Source organism: Phaseolus vulgaris, chromosome 11 (assembly GCF_051622355.1).
Source record: "Phaseolus vulgaris cultivar YP4 chromosome 11, ASM5162235v1, whole genome shotgun sequence".
NCBI lineage: Eukaryota > Viridiplantae > Streptophyta > Magnoliopsida > Fabales > Fabaceae > Phaseolus > Phaseolus vulgaris.
Window position 1 is genome coordinate 2,695,019 of NC_143508.1, and position 17,841 is coordinate 2,712,859.

The following is a 17,841-nucleotide window of genomic DNA, read 5'->3' on the forward strand; positions in this document are numbered from 1 at the left end:
ACATAAGCAAAGTCTATATATGTTTATTCAAAATGTTTTTGGCTTTAGCGATAACAAATATTCAAAGAGATTCAAATATTTTTAAATTGAAATATATAAACATGTGTGCTAATAAATTTATTAGAGAGAATTTGATTAATCTGGTGCCTAATCCTCTTTTATCTTCTTTCTAATACTAAATATTATAATTTATATACTACGAATATAAAAACTAATTTTTAAACAATTTTTTAATTGATTATTATTTTAGGACATTTAAGAACATCACTTTTTTTTTTCAAATGAATGAAAACTATTAAATATATAAATGAATCATAACTAAATATCAACATCACTATAAATAATGTGAATTGCAATAAAAATTCAAATGCGTCATGCTGTTACCAGTGTAATAGTAAATGCGTAGCATTTTTCATTTGAGTATAATTAAAAAATTTAATCAAATATTTATTTGTCTTAATTGGTTAAATGTGTATAGTTCCGACTAACTAAAATAATTGATTGTACATTTATTATATTTAAATTTCAGTATCTATGACATAATCGATTTAACACATACTAATAAAAACCATACATTTTTTTATATTAGTTATTAGTTACCAATTTAAAAGTTAGTGATATGATAAAAATAAATCAGATATAATTAGAACCAAGGTAAGAAAGTATACTTTTCAGAATTGAATATAATTAGAATCAATACAGTACATTATAAAAGAATGAATAATTATACACGAAAAATTGAGATATCATAACAAATGAATCCATATAATCTGAACAAATGCTAGGTGAAAAAAAAATGTTGATCAAAACAGAGAAAAATGAAGGTCTCAGCTTGAACCTGAAGGTGAAGGTGATTATTAGTCTGGGAAATGCATCACCTACAATAAAGAGCTAGTTGCAATTCAAATGGTGATTGCATAAAAAGAAACTAGAATGAATCATTGACATACCATATACAAGTAAATGAAAGATTGAAGGGAGAATTATTGCACGGAAGTTCATTTCCAATTTAAGGAGATTACCAAAAGAATAGTAAAATAGTTTATATGTTGACTTAATTAACCATTCTTCTAGTTAATTCATCTAAAATAGATAATTAATTCACTAAAATATATTAACATGCAGCTCTCCCAAAAATAAGTATTAGAAGCTAAACAAAAAAGAAAGATGACTACTAAACACATTAATTTGACATTGTCCTCCCTTAGGCACTATTATTACACAAATACAGAGAGAATAGAAGAATAAAGGCAAAGTGGGTAGGTGGTTGTCATGGTAGTACAATACCTTAAAAGTTGTTATAATTCCTTATTGCTCTCAAGTGCTTTTGCTGCTGCCTTTTCAAATTCTTCCAAAACAAAGATTTTCACTGATTCAACATCCCTTGAACCTGCTCGATTGTCATGCAAAAAATAAGATTAGATTTATGAACTATCATTTTTCACTGTAATTTTGTTTGGAAGGAATAGATAATTCATTCTCCATATAAATAAATCATATAAACTCAAAAAGAATAGACCCTAAAATAACCTATCAGACATCATTTTATTTATGCAATCTCTCAAATGATAATTCATAATTCTGCACTCATCTAAAAATGATAACCTCAAATTTACAGTTATATTTCCAGCTTTTGAAGAATGCAAAACATACCATAATCATAATCATATCACCAAAATTACATTATTCAAATAATAAACATACAATGTTCAAATCATCAATGTACAAAATTCAAAATATTAGCATACAATATTCATATCATAAAATACATTAATAATTAAAATATCTTAATAAATGAATCTTTTAGTACACAAAATTATTACCGTTTAAATATCTATTTCATCTATCATAATTAAGGTTTTTATTTTTCAGTTTTAGTATGAGTGTATGACTTTAAAGTATTCTGATACAGAATCTTTTTTTATAAATTATTTTTTACCAAAAGTTCTAAATTATTTTCTAATTAATGTTATTCTTTGGTAATTATATCTTTTAATTTGTTAGTTCATTCTTACTCAACAAGATAAGCACAAGTGTGACTAAGCCCCTGCAATGGAACATGCAATCTAAGTAGGTAAAACATTCAAATCCAAAATAAAATCTTTTCACTCTCCAACCTTATTGCAACTAATAACTCTTTAAAGTAATGAATATGAAAAAAAGAAAGGAATGAACTTAGTGGCACCTTCAAATATTCCTTGTTCAGACCCAACCAGTTTGACATTAGGAATTATTAGATTCTTCTGTCTTGCCTTCCTAAGAAGTTGAGAAAGTACCTAAAAAGGAAGGAAAGAAAACAATGAATTACTGATACAAATTTTATGAGTCACTTATTTTAAGTGATTCTCAACAATGTTAATTAAAAAGTAACTTTGATGCTTACCTTGATGCTTTGGCCTCTGGAAAGTAGAAATAGAATGATGGACATCCTCTTTCTGCACTATATGAACAAGTAATTACTAAGCTAATAAATTGTAAAGAACGGTAACATCCAAGAACAAAGACGAGATCCATAAACCTTTTCCTACAAAATCATCTTATTTCTTCTTATAAAGACTTCTAATACGACAATGTTATATATTTTTCTATGACCAGTGGAGATTCATCACAGAAATGCCTTTAAGTTCAGTTAAATGAAAACATATTTACCAGTGAGCATCCAAAAAGTTTAAGCAACCTCAGTGAGAAGCAGCTATCTACAATCAAACCCAACTCATTGTGTGTCAACTTTCTGCACCAGGACAGATCTAGAGTATGCAAATTTTTTTAATGACTAGCAAGTGATAAGGCTGTATGGTGCCTAACCTGAATTAAACCAAATGTGTCATACAGTCAGAAAATAAAACATTATAAATAAGATTTTGTTCGTCAATACAACCAAAATGCTAATTGAAAACCAAATAGAATAAACATTAACAACGACCTTAATTCATTAAGTAATATTAAAGAGTCAGTTGATTACACGTTGTCTTCCTCCAATTGGGAGAGATTGCTTCATATTATGCCAAAAACCAGAAATATAATAGGCACGATCATTATTTTTTAGGTTAAACTGATAATAATAATAATAATAATAATAATGTAATTAATCAGGGGCTCGGTTATTAAAGTGTGAAAGATATGAGCTAATCTGAGGGAAAGTCAACAAGGAAATTTAGCAACACACCTTCTTAACATTATTAAGTACAAGTTCTTTTAAGGACTCTCCAACAATCTCCAAAAATCCAGCAATTGCTTCATCACTAGTGGAGAAAAAATTGTGTTAAATTTATTCATCGACAAGAATTAATAAGAGATCTCTTTATCAGCATCCCAGTAACACCAATTGTATCATATGCAAAAATGGTGATAATAACAGATGCATAGAAGAATTTTCTCAAATCTCTTGGTGACAAGGAGCGTGTCGATCAGACCCATAATAGAAAATACTCATGACATTTCAAATGCTACAAAATCATTATCAATTCATGTGATCAAAATTGTTTAAAAACACTTCTGAAATCTAACTCAAGTCGAGAAAGTCATCAGAGCAATATCCAAAACAAATTTGAAATTATTAATTAACCACTCCTACATAGAATTCATATTACCACAGGAACAAACATAATGATCTTATTTAAAAACTGTAACCTCCTACAAAAGAATCTATCTTTCAAAGATAAGACAGATTACAGCAAACTTATAATGAGACGGGAAATATCAGAAACTAGCAAAAGTAATGTGCAAATGTATAAAGAGAAAGAGAAAATATCAGAAAACAAAAAAGCACCTGAATGGATTACGGCAGAGCTTCAATGTATGGAGTACTCAGACAAATATTTGTAAGATATCCCATGGATAAATCCGTCAAGTTGTCCAAATACATAAGATCGAGTGTACACAACCCAGGACAGTGCTCAGCAATGACTTTTATTGATGCATTGGTTAATTTTCTGCACATTAAGAAACATAAATAACAAGAGAGTGAAAAATAATATTTGGTAACGAAAGATAACACGGAGATCAGAATTTGAGATTTCCTAGCAAACATAATTCCAAGTTAGAAAGAACTAACAAATTTATAAATAATGGTTGTCATTCTCAAAGAGGGACTAACAGTTAACCAAAAGTCAGAAATAATGATTAATCAATGCGCAATGGTGAATGGTTAATCAAACATCAACTGATTCAAGCACAAACTCGGCATCTTTAGTAAAGAGTTCACGCAGCACTTACCTACAGTCCTTTAAAACAAGGACCTCCATGTTGTGACCACGTGCAGTGATGTAAAAACAACGAGGTGATGTTGTGGAGTCCTCGATTCCTAGAGGCGCAGCAGAAGACGACGACCTTTCGTTTGTGGTCTCCTCCGAGGTGAATCGAGCATAGTGAGTAGCGCTTTCCTTCGTTATCTGTCGAAAACGTTCCATGTTCCGAATCCTCCGATAATCATTCAGCGATAGATAAGGTGCACTAAAATCTCCAGGTTCTACGTCAAAGTTAAAGTCATTATCGCCTGAATTCTGCGGAAAGAACGATTCAGCTTCACCGAGAGCCCTGGACAGAAAATCGGAGTCAAACACCGGGTGCTTCCTCTGCCCTTCCACAGCGTGAGGGTCTCCATTGGTAGCGGCATGTGGCGGAGGCTGGGAGAGAGGAGGAGGAGTAGGGTTTTGAATTTGAACGGCCGCATGGAGATCGGTGCCGTGAGGGATGACATTGTCAATACGACCGTGTTTGAGGGGAATTGCTGTGTGAGAAGAATCTTCGGTGGTGTCTAATCCTCTCTTGAGGGATGATTCTATGGAGTCGGAGGTGATCGAAAAATGGGAATTGGGGATTAGATTAAATGAAGGAGAAAACTAAAAAAAGGATAAACTAACAAAGGAGAAAGGTAAAAAAAATTAAAAAATTCTACTACTGACTCATTCAAAAAAATCCTTGAAAATTACTAGAGGTTTATTCAGGAGTTTGGAAAACCTCTACTAAGTCTAGTAATAAACCCCTACTAAAATTATAGATATTTGTAGAGGTCTGACTAGGTTAACTGGTTCAAAAGTTATGTTATTTTTCACCTTTGTTTTAAGTTATTATTTACAATTATAAATAAAATTATTATATTATATTATATACAATAGCCCAATAGTTTTGTTATTATACTAAATGAGAATAAAAGTCATTAACTTTTTTTATTGATACCAAGAGAGTGTAGAAAGCACAAGGTATAAAGTAGAAAAAATAATAACAATGTGTTTTTTATTAGATAGTTCTTATTTGGTTAATACACCTTTTCTGTTTTTCTTCCAAAGTTATTTGAATAGGAAATTTTTTTAACTTTTTCTTAAAATAAAAAAAAAATCTTATGTAATTAAATTTGGTTCAAATTTTATTTCTTAGTTTATCTATAAATAAATTTCTTAAAAAAAAAATACACGCATCATGCAAAAATAAAAAATTTAAATATAATAACAATCTCATTATTAATTAAAATTGTCAAAATAAATATAATTATAATTATAATTAATATTTATTGTAAAAATAATAGAAAATAAAATTAATAACACGTGTTGAATGAAAAAATTGGTACAAAATATTTAATTCTTATCAAAAGCTAAAAAAAAATCTGGGAGAAAACATGTTTTGGTTAGAAACACAGAGCAGGGACCCCACCTCTATAAGTAGGTTGCTTCTTCCTGCACCTCCATACCTTCATTTCTCACCTCCATATATTTTCGTATTTCTAAAAATGTCCCTATATAGTATTTCAGATTACATAATTCGAAAGTCATTTTTCAAATTTGTAATTAGCTTCTGGATCCGGAAGCCTTTTTTGAGATGCATGATTTCTTTCCGAATTACATAATTCGGAAGTTTTTTTTAACTTCCGGATTATGTAATCCGGAAGTCTTTTTTCAAATGCATTTCCAGATTACATAATCCGGAAGTTGTTCTATGGGGGTGGCACAAAAAAGATAAAAATGTATTTTCATGTTGTGTATAGAGATGGCATAAAAAGATATGGAGGTGCAGGAAGAAACAGTCCTATAAGTAATCTTGAAATCAAGTTTTCTTAAAATCATAATAAAAAAACTTCATATTATAATTGGGCCGACCCTGAAGCCTCTTGTGTGGTGAGGAGTCGATCCAGTTAATTATCTTAAGAAATAAGAAACAAAGTCTCATAGATTACACATAGTATGGATAAGGAGGGTTGTTGGTTATCGTGCGATTTTGTACATGAGTTAGATCACTTCTATAGTGGTTCTTATTTGTTTATTTTTTTTAATAAAAAACTAGTTCTCTTAAATAGTTAAAAAAACATTATTTTATTAATACATTAAATTTATTTTATTTTTTAATAAAAAAAATTGTCACGCGCTATAGTAATAGGTGAATGGGGTATGTTTTTTTTTAATTTTTATTTATTTATTTATATTTTTCTTGAATTGGAAATTTTTTGAACTTTTTCTTAACAAATATATTATTATATCATTATAAAGTTTGGCAGATAAAAGTTTTTACCATTACAAATTTTTTTCCTCTATATATATGATATTTTATAAAAGTATTATTAATTGTATAGTTTATAAAATAAAGATTACTAATATTTTTCTGGCAAGAAAAAATGAATATGTTACAAGTTGGATCTTTTGTATATATGTTATTGATAGATTATTATAAGTATGTATGAAATGAGCTGAGGTTACCTAAAAGTTTAAAAAGGACAAAGATTAATTAGGTCAAAGTCTTGGGTGTAAGATATAGAAACACTACCATGGAGTGTGTGTGGATGCCTTAAATAGCAAAGGACTCTCACCCTTTCATCATTCAAACCTCACTGTTCCTTCTTCCATAGCCATGGCCAAAACCAAAACCTCTCTCTTTCTATGTTGCTTTGAATGAGTTTATTAACAAAACTCCAAAACATCACTCCACCATGATCACTCCAAAGCAAAAGATTGGGAGCAGAAGGTGCTGCTGCTGCTGCTTTCCATGGCAAGTTGGAATGAAGAAATCAATGGCCAAAACAGTGCCTCTTGAAGAAGAAGAAGAAGGGTTAGAGTTTGCTGACATGAAGGCTTATACCAAAGTGCATTCATCAAGTTGGAAATGGAGGTCAAAGTCAAAGTCAAACTCATTCAATAACACTCAAATCAATTCCACTCTAAACCAATCACTCTCACAGGTATCAACATTTCACCAATATATTACAGACTGAATTTTTTGCAATTTTATTATTCATATATATTTTCTATTAATAATTAAACTCCACTTAATGCGTTAAAAAAAATAAAAATAAAAATTAGAAGAATTAAGAGATCACTGAAATTGATCTCTCTTGGACTGATACTCGGTTATTAATTTCAGCACGACACGCGTCAACACGCGGCTTCTCTCCCGAGTTCAAAACGGCAACATGTGGTGAATAAAACGACAGGGAAAGACGCAAAGCAGAAGCAGAAGCAGGATCACGTGACTGGCGCGTGCATGGTTATAATAAGTTTGGTATCAATGATAGTGTGGGGTGGTTTGGGTTCTATTGTTTGCACCACCTCTTTCATGTATCTCATCCCGTTTCTCAAAACGACAAAGAAAATCCCGTCGTTGATGCTTCAAACGACAACAAAGTCATCCAAAGATGTTGCAGTTTCGCACCAGTAGCATACGATTTTCTTTTTTAAGTTTAAATTTTAGATTTTCTTTTTATATTTGTAATAAAGTAACTATTAAAATGAGTTATTAATAGTTTTATTTTACATGGCAAAATCAACTTCAATGTAAATTAATATCTTTAATGTAAATTACGATTTAAGAAGTTAAAATACATTATTAATTATTAATGTCAATGTTATAATATTATAATATAATTATTATTAAAAATTTGTTTGTTATATAAATTATTTTAATAATTTTTTATTTGTTATATAATTTAATTTAATAATTTTTTTCTTATAAGTATTCAGAAAGTATAAATTTTAGATTAAAAAAAATAATTTCAAATTATAGTAACCGGATAAATATATTTAACTCTTATTACACTCTATTGGAATAGCTACTCAGAAAATTAAGTGTGTAGAGTGTATTTCTATTTTGTATAACAAAAACTCCTCAACTCAACCACATTATTATCGCGTTTTATTGTAGTAATTTTTTTTTTATTGTAGTAATCTTCTCCACTTGATTTTTATGTAGCATAAATATTGATACAGACACTGATACGATATGGATGTGGACACGAAGACATGTATAATTTTTAAAATGTAGGACATGAGGACACAAATCTATATATTATATAATTATGAATTATATAAACTGACAATAAAAATTTATGTACATTAAGTATGTTTCAGTTTTTTTTCCTGAACAGAAAAATGTTTTCATGACTGGTTCAAAAGGATTTGTTCTTTATTTTTATAATTATAATAAAAATTTAGTGTATTCTTCTTTTAAAAATTGTGTTAGACCCGTGTTAGAATTGTCAGAAGTCCAACAAATATTTTTTGAATTGAACACTTAACTGATAAGTGTCATAATGTCGTGTCCGACACGGACAATTTTTTTAAATTGTATTATCTTTTTTAAATTTAAAAAATAATACACGTATATTTTCTTAAACATATATTTTCTTAAGTCTTAAATATATATTATATATGTTTTTCTTAAGGAAACTTGACTCTATAGTTTACTATAATTAATCCTTGTTATGTCAGCCTAAACTTCTGGTTCCATTGCTCCCATGAATCGTGGCATGATTGCCTAAAATTGGATAAACACATATAAAAAAATGTGAATATAATATATAATACATTATATAAGATGGAGTGGTTGGAATTTACAGTAACATTAAAATGGATAGTGTTGTTTTGCTTATATTAAACAAATAAAATGGTTGCATCACCAAATGTTATGCTGGATATCTGCTACCATCAATCACAACACATGTATACATTGTTGCCTTTTTTTTTCCTCTTCTTTTTAAAAACTCAATAAAATAAAGACCTAATGTATTTGGTATATGTGTTGGCTATTTGAATACAATATATATATATATATATATATATATATATATAATTTTTGTTCTTATTTTTTTTATCCAACTTGAGGCTATACAACTAACATTAAAGTTCTAATAATTTTTTTCCTCAAATATATAGAAGTTAAGTTATGATTTTTTTTAGTAGTTATTACTTATTTTTTTAATGGTTGTGTTATATAACTTATTTAAGATTGTGAATCTTTTTATAAGTAATTTTTACTTAGTGATCGTATTAAATAACTCATTTGTAAGTAATTGTAAGTCGTTTTTTGAGTGATTATATATCATATAATTTTATTTTTGTAATGTGTATTTTATATATTTTTTTAAAGGTATAAGACTGAACTATAAATGTTCAAATAATAAGTTTGAGCTAAAAAAAATCTTAAAATAAATATGAAAACTAAACTATTAAAAAGTTGATTTTTAAGTCTAATTTAACATTAAGGTATCTTCACATTTATCTATATATTATAAAAAAACATGAAAGATTTTAAAAGTACGAAAGTAAACTAAAAAAGATTAAGGTGTATAGTAAAATTAGAGACACCAAAACTTGAAATCAAATTAGAAATATTCGAGATCTAAAACTCTATGCTTACCAACACATAATTATTAAAAAACCAACAAATAAATATAAAATAAAGAACAATTATAATTTAAAATACAGTGAAGAGAATAATTGAGTGATTTCATTTTACTTTTTACATGATCAGTGTTAATATAATTTACGTATAATATTTTTAACATATCTTATATGGTCACATACACATATAAACGGAGATTAACTCTATATATATTGCAATAATTGTTGATTAAAAGCAAAATATATACAAAACTAATTAAAATTAATAATTAACATAAATTTGTTGAAAAAAAAAACTCCTTTCTAACTACTCATGCTATAACTGAAGTAAAAATTGGATAAATTGAAGGGTGTTATTGATATTTAATTATGAAGAAAGTGGCTCTTATTTATCTAATGCACATTGATTGATGTAACAGTAACAGTGTTTATTTTATTGTTGGATTGTATATCTCCCAGGTTGTGGAAAAGTTAATTACACTGGACGTGGCGTAGGGTAGAGTTACGAAAATTATTAATTTGGAAAATTAAAAGAAATAAAGATAAAAGTTTGTTGATATATATATGTTTTGTTGTGTATGATCTTTTATCAAATGTGGATAAGAGCTAATGAAAAGGTAGTGAGATATGTGAAAATGCAGATAAGAACTAAGGAAAAGGTTGAATGTTTGGTTGGAAACTTTGATCTTTTTCACAATTTTATTAGGTATAGAATGTGATGGGAATTGGACAAAGACTTATACACTAAAATATTTCTCTACAATATTGGATTACATTTGTATTTGTGTGGTTGTATAACTCAACATATTTTATAACTCAATGAATATTATTACTTTCATTAAAAAAAATCACTATAAAAATATTAGTTATCATATATTAAATTAAATATTATTTTAAAAATTAAAATAATTTTATTATTAATAAAAAATTATAAATTATTCTTCAATTTGATATCAATTAACGATAAAGATTTTAACCACCAACTCTAAAATTTAAATTAATTGTATTTAGAATATTGATAATTAATTAAATATAAATTTAAAAACTATTTATAATTTTTATCAATAATATAAATTATTTTATATATTAATATTTTTTTTCTCTAAAATAGTATATAATTTAGTTAATATAATAATTAATAATTTGTAGTCTTTAAAAATAATTTTTATTTAATAACTTTTTATAGTGTTTTGAGCAAAATGATTAATATTATTTAGATAATCAAAAAGTGACTAGTAGTTGAAAAATAAATGCTATAATATTAATTTATTGAATTGCATATCATAAATTTACCCATGTAAAATGGAAAAGAATGATCATGCGTTCTTTAAGATGCTGGTGCGAGTAAGTATAGATTATTTAGGTTTATGTCAAAAATGGAATAAAAATTGGATTAAATTTTTTGATTTACTCTTGTTAATCAGAAAACGAAGAAATCATAACATTTAATTTATAAAATTAATTTAAATAGAAAAAATTATTAAAACATGTAAAGTTTAAATTTATTTTGAATGCTAATTTTTTTGTTAATATTCAAGAAAATAATTTATAGAATAAACTAGCAAACATATATTTTGTTTTTTTAATTCATCAATGATATTTGTATTTTTAATATTCATTTTAAAAATTAATTTTAATGTGGAAAAGATAATTATGAATATATTAAAAAAATAAAAAATATATTTATAATTATAACTTAATAATTAACATTATAGCTTTTTATTGTTTATTATTAAATATTTTCACCATTAAACAACTTCAAATATTACTCAATTTAAATCATAAGGTTTCATTACATAAAATTTACATGAAATTTACATTTGCCAAAAATAATATAATTAAAAAATAAATAATTATATCATATTACATCAAACAAAAATTAATATATTATTCCATATGTTAGATAATTAACTTAAAATTTTATTTAAAACATTACACCATTTAAAAAGATTGTAAAATATTAATAACTTGAATTAACATTTTTTTATTTTGCAAAAGTTGTCACTTTTCTCGCTCTTTTTAAATAATCCTTTATTATTTCACTTCAATGAATTAAATTTTATAAACCACATTAGATTACAAGTAAATATATTTATTTAATTTTAAATTATTCATTACAATTAACAAAAATATCACGATAAATTTAATTTCTTAAATACGTATATATTTATCATATTTTATATAATTAAGTTAATAACTAAATTTAACTATTAATACACTCAAATCATTAATTTAAATTTCTAGTTTTATTATCTTGACGATTTCTAACAAAATTTCAATACTAATTATATTCAACAATTTTTTTTAAAATTTCTATAAACTATTTTTTCAAATATCACCAATATTGAAAATTATTATATTTTATTTTTTTAACTTTTCTTCAATTTTAATTTTTAAACAAAATTGAAATGCTAAATTAGAATTTGGTCTTCATGAAATCAATTTTTGACCTATTATTTTAACGAGGATGGACTGAAATAAATACCATTTCCTCTATTAAAAATTCCGATTATTTGCTATTCAAGTAAATCTTGTTATTTATTGCAAATATTTAAGGTAACTTATTACATAACGTTACGTACGTTTATCATACATATTATTGCAGTTAAATAAGTTATTTTTTTAATTGTTTATATTTTTTATTCTACATTTTTTAAAACTTTATATTCTTTAATTAAAATTGAATAATATTCTATGAAGTTGGTTCACTGTTGAAAACCCTCTCTACCTTAAAAACTTTACTAAATACCAATTTATTTATTTTATTATAAATCCAAAATATATCTTATATTAAAAAACATGTGTTAACTTATAGAAAAACATAATTTACATACTTATAATTTTAATCATAATAGTTATAAACTGAGATATTTATTATAAGTTTTCAAAAATAAAAGTTAAAAAAAATGAACTGAAAGAGGAAACACTAGAGAGCACAAGGAAAACCAAATCACAGAAGCCCTAATCAAACAAAACCAAATCAAACCAAAGCAAATCGAAAAACCCCAATTTAGGATCAGGAGCCATGAGAGGTTTTGTCCGAAGCTCGAACTCGTTGGTGACGAAGTTGTTGTTCCATGGAAGGAACGTTCAATCCCAATGCAGTACTCGTTCGTACAGTCTCATCCCAATGGTGATTGAACACTCTTCGCGAGGAGAGAGGGCTTACGACATCTTCTCGCGCCTCCTCAAGGAGCGCATTATCTGCATCAATGGACCCATCTCCGACGACACTTCTCACGTCGTCGTTGCGCAGCTCCTCTTCCTCGAATCCGAAAACCCTTCCAAACCCATTAACATGTACATCAACTCCCCCGGTGGTGCCGTCACCGCAGGTACCCTTTTCGTTTCATAGCCCCTTAACATTCTCGAATTGCGTTTGCTTCTTCAAAATCGCATTTTTCGAGGAACCCAATTTGCAACACCCCTAATTGTTAAAGAATGTAATGGAACGCATTTTTGATGTGTAAAATGTATGGTTTTTGTTTTTTAATCTATAACTGATTGCAATTGCTCAATGGGTAAACTATTTAGTTGGTTCTTGTAATTGATAGTTCTGTTGTTTTACTTGGGTTTCGATTTTGAGTGTCCTACATGAAGAAAAAAATTCAAAAAATCTAATCAGAGAACATAGATTTCACAATACTTGGTTAGTAGATTCTTTTTATCCGTAAGAATTGAATATATGTTAAAGAGCTTACAACAACCTAACCAACTGAGATAGACTTTCTTGACTCCAGTGGATTTCCTTGTAGAGATTAGTTATTATTAGCAAAACTGGTGCATTTTTCATGCTATGGTGAAAATGGCAGTTAGGAAAACTTTCTCGGTGTGATAAATTGCAGCAAAGAATTGTATAGGGAGCAAAGGGACGAGATCTTAAAATGGAGAAAACTAAAAAAATCATGTCAATATGTTAATGTTAACCTTTTCTAACTTTGTATTGTTAGAAATTAATTGCTCACATTGTCTATGTTTTTCGCTACAATGGTAAATGCTGACACTAGGCTCATTGGTTTGTCTTTTTGCTAGTGTGTATAATTTATGCTCTGTTCTGAGACCTGGCATTGGTGTCACTGTTATGTGTAGGTCTTGCTATTTATGATACGATGCAGTATATTAAGTCTCCGGTCAATACCGTATGTATGGGTCAAGCTGCATCCATGGGTTCTCTCCTATTGGCTGCGGGTGCCCCGGGGGAGCGGCGGGCTCTTCCAAATGCAACAATCATGATTCACCAGCCTTCTGGTGGTTTTAGTGGCCAGGCAAAGAATATTGCGGTTCACGCCAAGCAGATTGTTCGGGTTTGGGATTCTTTGAATGAGTTGTATGCCAAGCACACGGGGAAGTCGGTTGACGTCATCCAGTCAAATATGGACGCGGATAACTTCATGACCCCACAGGAGGCCAAAGAGTTTGGGATCATTGACGAGGTTATTGATCAGAGACCTATTGCTTTGGTTTCTGATGCTGTTGGAAATGAAGAGAAAGACAAAGGTTCCAAATAGACCCAGATGGAGGGTAAGATTTCTTTTGGAAATCCTTGCTGTATTTAAATGCTTTGTCTGTCACCTTAGGTATAAGTTGCATTGCAGCTGATATAGTTTTATCAACTGAACATAATCTGTCAGTTTTGAGTTAGATTTGACCATTAAACTTCAGTATTGTGCTCAATTCGGTTTCATAATTTCATTGGCATATTTTTTTGTCATACATATTTGGAACTTTAAGTACCCTTATCTTAAGTTGCTAATTATCCACAATAATACCAGATAACTGTTTCAGTGAGTGTATCTAGTTCTACTTTTGATTACTTTCTGGTATGTGAAAAGTATAATTTTGATAACTCTTGAGTTTTAAGGCTACCTTAGTTCTTAACAAATTGATACGAAAGGTTTGATAATCAAATATGTCCAACCTCAATTGCCGTGCTCTTAGATTGATCTTGTTTTTGTGTTTCTTGCATATATATTCTAAAAGGTGAAAGGAGATCCTTAAATTTTACAGTCATGGCATGTGTTAAAATGTGTTCCTATCATTATAGATTGGCAAGGTGGTCTTGTTTTTTTTTTTTTTTGTAGTGATATATATGACTTACTACTCTGGTAATTTTTGGTTATTTAATTAGATCTTCAGAGAAAATATGTGGAGATTTTGATAGACTTTTTGCTGTAGGTAAATGCAACATTTTGTGTGTGTTTGTGGAGTATATGAAGTAGAAATGTTTGATTGTTGAAGCATAGTAATCAATTGGTGCCTGACCCCAAAACCGTTATAACTAGACAGCCGATAGCAGGATGAACACTAAACAAACAGTTATACTACAATTATATCATAATTATTAACCAAAAGTTATAGTTTAAGAACTAAGCACGCATCTCTATGACAACAAAAAGAAGGAATCAAACAAGTTTAAGTTTTCAAGGCTTTAGAGCTAAGTATTTAAATTCTAATATAGGTTTTTAATAGGTCTCATCATCATCTTCTTCTTCAAGGTCTGTCATCTCTTTCTCTGTTGTTCTTTCACCATTATTACTCTTGTAAAACTCTTCCTTCTGTAGTTTCTTCATACCCACATTCATCTTCTGGTATTTCATTTCTTTTTCTCTTAGAGCTGAAGGCCTAGAACTATAATCATTTACAGTTATTCTCTTTAATCTTGTCTGTTACCAAGTGAACTTTAAGGTACACTAGCCTCATATCTCATTAGCAAAAACTCTCCCATGTCACAAGGTATTGTCATCAGACACCAATTGATCTTCATAATTTTCTTCACAATCTCCACCTATTTCTCCCATCAACTATTTATGATTATAACTTTTAAAAGCTGTTGCATTCAATAAAAAACAATTCTTATAACTCTTGCTGCTTAACTATGCGTTTTTTTTAACGATTCTTTTTTTATAATTTAAAAAACTATTAATTTCTCTATTATTATGAAACTCTTAAAAATGGAGTTATTTGGCAATCGACATTTATTTTGTCTGTAATAAAGATATTGAGCCAGTTTTAATTATTTTGTCTTCATATTCTAGTTATATCATTTTTTTTTTTGGCATTTACAGTCGTTTATAAAATTTAAAAATGCTTTTAGGTTTTTTATAGAATGAGATTTTGATTTTAGTTATTATTATTATATATATATTATTTTATTTTTTAATTTAATCTTTAAAATTCTATACTAATTGTTTTCCAACATATTCTAATGTGTTTAATTGAAAGTGAAAGTGGCTGCTGATCCAAAAAAAAAAAAAAAGTGAAAGTGGCTGCGTGTTAGTGTTTGTTTAATAACGTATGATGTCTATATTGGAAAACAGCTGTTAAAGATAAATAATTATTTGATTTTTGAAGATAGAAATAATTGTTTTTTAAATTTATCGTAATAGAAAATAAGAAAACTGAAATCAAAATCGATATAATTTATAAGGGTTTGAAATATTGGATTCTAATTTATAATGATTTTAAGATAAGCTTTTAAAAAATAAAGTATTCTGATGGTGCATTGACATGTTTGTAATATAGACAAATGAATATATCAGAATGCTTTTTTTTTTACAGGATTAAATTAACTCAGTCACACACATATATATATAGCAGAAACAATTATTGATATGGTTTTTAAATAATTGTGGTAAAATAAATAAAATTATCATACGTAATTTATGATTCAACTATTATATAAATTGTTTTACGTTATGTTATTGACATATGTTCTCATAAATATAATAATGCAAATTTTTTAATATGTATTTTCAACATGCATCTTAAACATTAAATATAATATTTTTCATTAATATTAGTTATTTAAGGAAAATTAAATAAGATTGAATTCATAATTTTATAGAATATTTTGTCATTTACCCGTCTTTAGTTTTATCAAAATAGTTTTAACAATTTATAAATAAAAAGAGTTAACTGCGTAGTTATATTTAAAAAGTAAAAATATATAAAATAATATAAAATATGTTATTTATATTTAATCGATGGTTGAACAATAAACTTTACTAAAAAATTAAATAATTGAGAAGTGACCATGTTATTTTATAAAAAAAAATTAAATGAATAATAATTATTTTAAGATATTTTTTAAAATAACTTGATTTCTATAGCAATATATAAAATGTCAACAAGAAGTTTTACAGATAGTTGTAATTTAGTAAGTTAATTCAATAAAATGCTACATAAGCTAGTTAGTTTTAATAGAATTTTGAAAAAAATAAATTCTTAAATAAAACTTTTAAAATATTTAAGAAAACTATATTTATTTATAACTATTGATATAATCGTTTTGAATTGGTTTTTTATTACTTGAATTGAATTTTAAAATAATCTGTTATTGTATTAAATTTTTATTTAAAATAAACATGAATGCTTATAAATTATTATTTTTTTATAAAAACTCATTTTAATTAATGCTTAAAACTTATTTTTTTTTATAAAATATATTCTAATAAAAGGAATTAAAAAATATGATTTATGATGCTTAATATAAATGATTTAACTTAAATATGTTAGAGAGAAAAACTATTCACAACAAAATTGGTGAAAAAATGTGATTATTTTTATTTAAAAAATGTTCTACAATTGAAAGAAGAATAACTATTGTGTTTAAGTAAATAAAATAGATGTATGGACATTTTGCTTTTAGACGTAAAAAATAATTCATGAATAACGTGATTTATCCTTCATGGAGAGACAGAGGTAAACTCTTCAATTCTCCATCTAATTGATTTGATTTGATCATATGACGTTTTAAGTCTGGAACATACAAATAATTGCAAAAAAATGTCCATACGTGATTCACCCTTCATGCAGGGACAAAAGGGTAAACTTTCCATCCTATTTCTCTCATTTGCTCACAAGACGTTTCGCATCTAAGACATACAAATAATTGCAAAATTTATTCTCATGCATAACGTGATTCACCCTTCATGCAGGAATAAAAGGGTAAACTTCCTATCCCATTTCTCTCATTTGCTCACAAGACATTTCGCATCTAAGACATACAAATAATTGCAAAAATTATTCACATGCATAACGTGATTCACCCTTCATGCAGGGATAAAAGGGTAAACTTTCCATCCCATTTCTCTCATTTGCTCACAAGACGTTTCGCATCTAAGACATACAAATAATTGCAAAATTTATTCTCATGCATAACGTGATTCACCCTTCATGCAGGGATAAAAGGGTAAACTTCCTATCCCATTTCTCTCATTTGCTCACAAGACGTTTCGCA

General features: G+C 27.5%; 2 protein-coding genes and 1 non-coding gene across 3 annotated transcripts; 2 read left to right on the top strand and 1 right to left on the bottom strand.

Annotated features, from left to right (window-relative positions):
• Nucleotides 1-1,089: 1,089 nt before the first annotated feature.
• On the bottom strand, nt 1,090-5,705 carry LOC137829230 (uncharacterized). Its single transcript, XR_016517319.1, has 8 exons — nt 5,700-5,705; nt 4,216-4,841; nt 3,770-3,932; nt 3,167-3,242; nt 2,650-2,805; nt 2,384-2,440; nt 2,186-2,276; nt 1,090-1,390 (listed from the first exon to the last, which is right to left on the bottom strand). It is a non-coding gene; the product is annotated as an uncharacterized LOC137829230 (transcript).
• Nucleotides 5,706-6,697: 992 nt separating this feature from the next.
• LOC137824139 (uncharacterized) lies at nt 6,698-7,746 on the top strand. The gene is made up of 2 exons (XM_090297472.1): nt 6,698-7,165; nt 7,348-7,746. Exons 1-2 carry the CDS (start codon nt 6,917-6,919, stop codon nt 7,639-7,641), a joined length of 543 nt encoding a protein of 180 aa, XP_090153598.1. The 5' UTR covers nt 6,698-6,916; the 3' UTR covers nt 7,642-7,746.
• A 4,769-nt stretch (nt 7,747-12,515) lies between these two features.
• Nucleotides 12,516-14,315, top strand: NCLPP7 (nuclear-encoded CLP protease P7). Its single transcript, XM_068631847.2, has 2 exons — nt 12,516-12,937; nt 13,692-14,315. Exons 1-2 carry the CDS (start codon nt 12,628-12,630, stop codon nt 14,108-14,110), a joined length of 729 nt encoding a protein of 242 aa, XP_068487948.1. The 5' UTR covers nt 12,516-12,627; the 3' UTR covers nt 14,111-14,315.
• The last annotated feature ends 3,526 nt before the right edge of the window (nt 14,316-17,841 follow it).

Coding starts and splice junctions, on each gene's coding strand:
- LOC137824139 (XM_090297472.1), top strand. CDS start 6,917: ATGATCACTCCAAAGCAAAAGATTGGGAGCAGAAGGTGCTGCTGCTGC. Junction 7,166..7,347: donor TAAACCAATCACTCTCACAG/GTATCAACATTT, acceptor TATTAATTTCAG/CACGACACGCGTCAACACGC.
- NCLPP7 (XM_068631847.2), top strand. CDS start 12,628: ATGAGAGGTTTTGTCCGAAGCTCGAACTCGTTGGTGACGAAGTTGTTG. Junction 12,938..13,691: donor CGGTGGTGCCGTCACCGCAG/GTACCCTTTTCG, acceptor TGTTATGTGTAG/GTCTTGCTATTTATGATACG.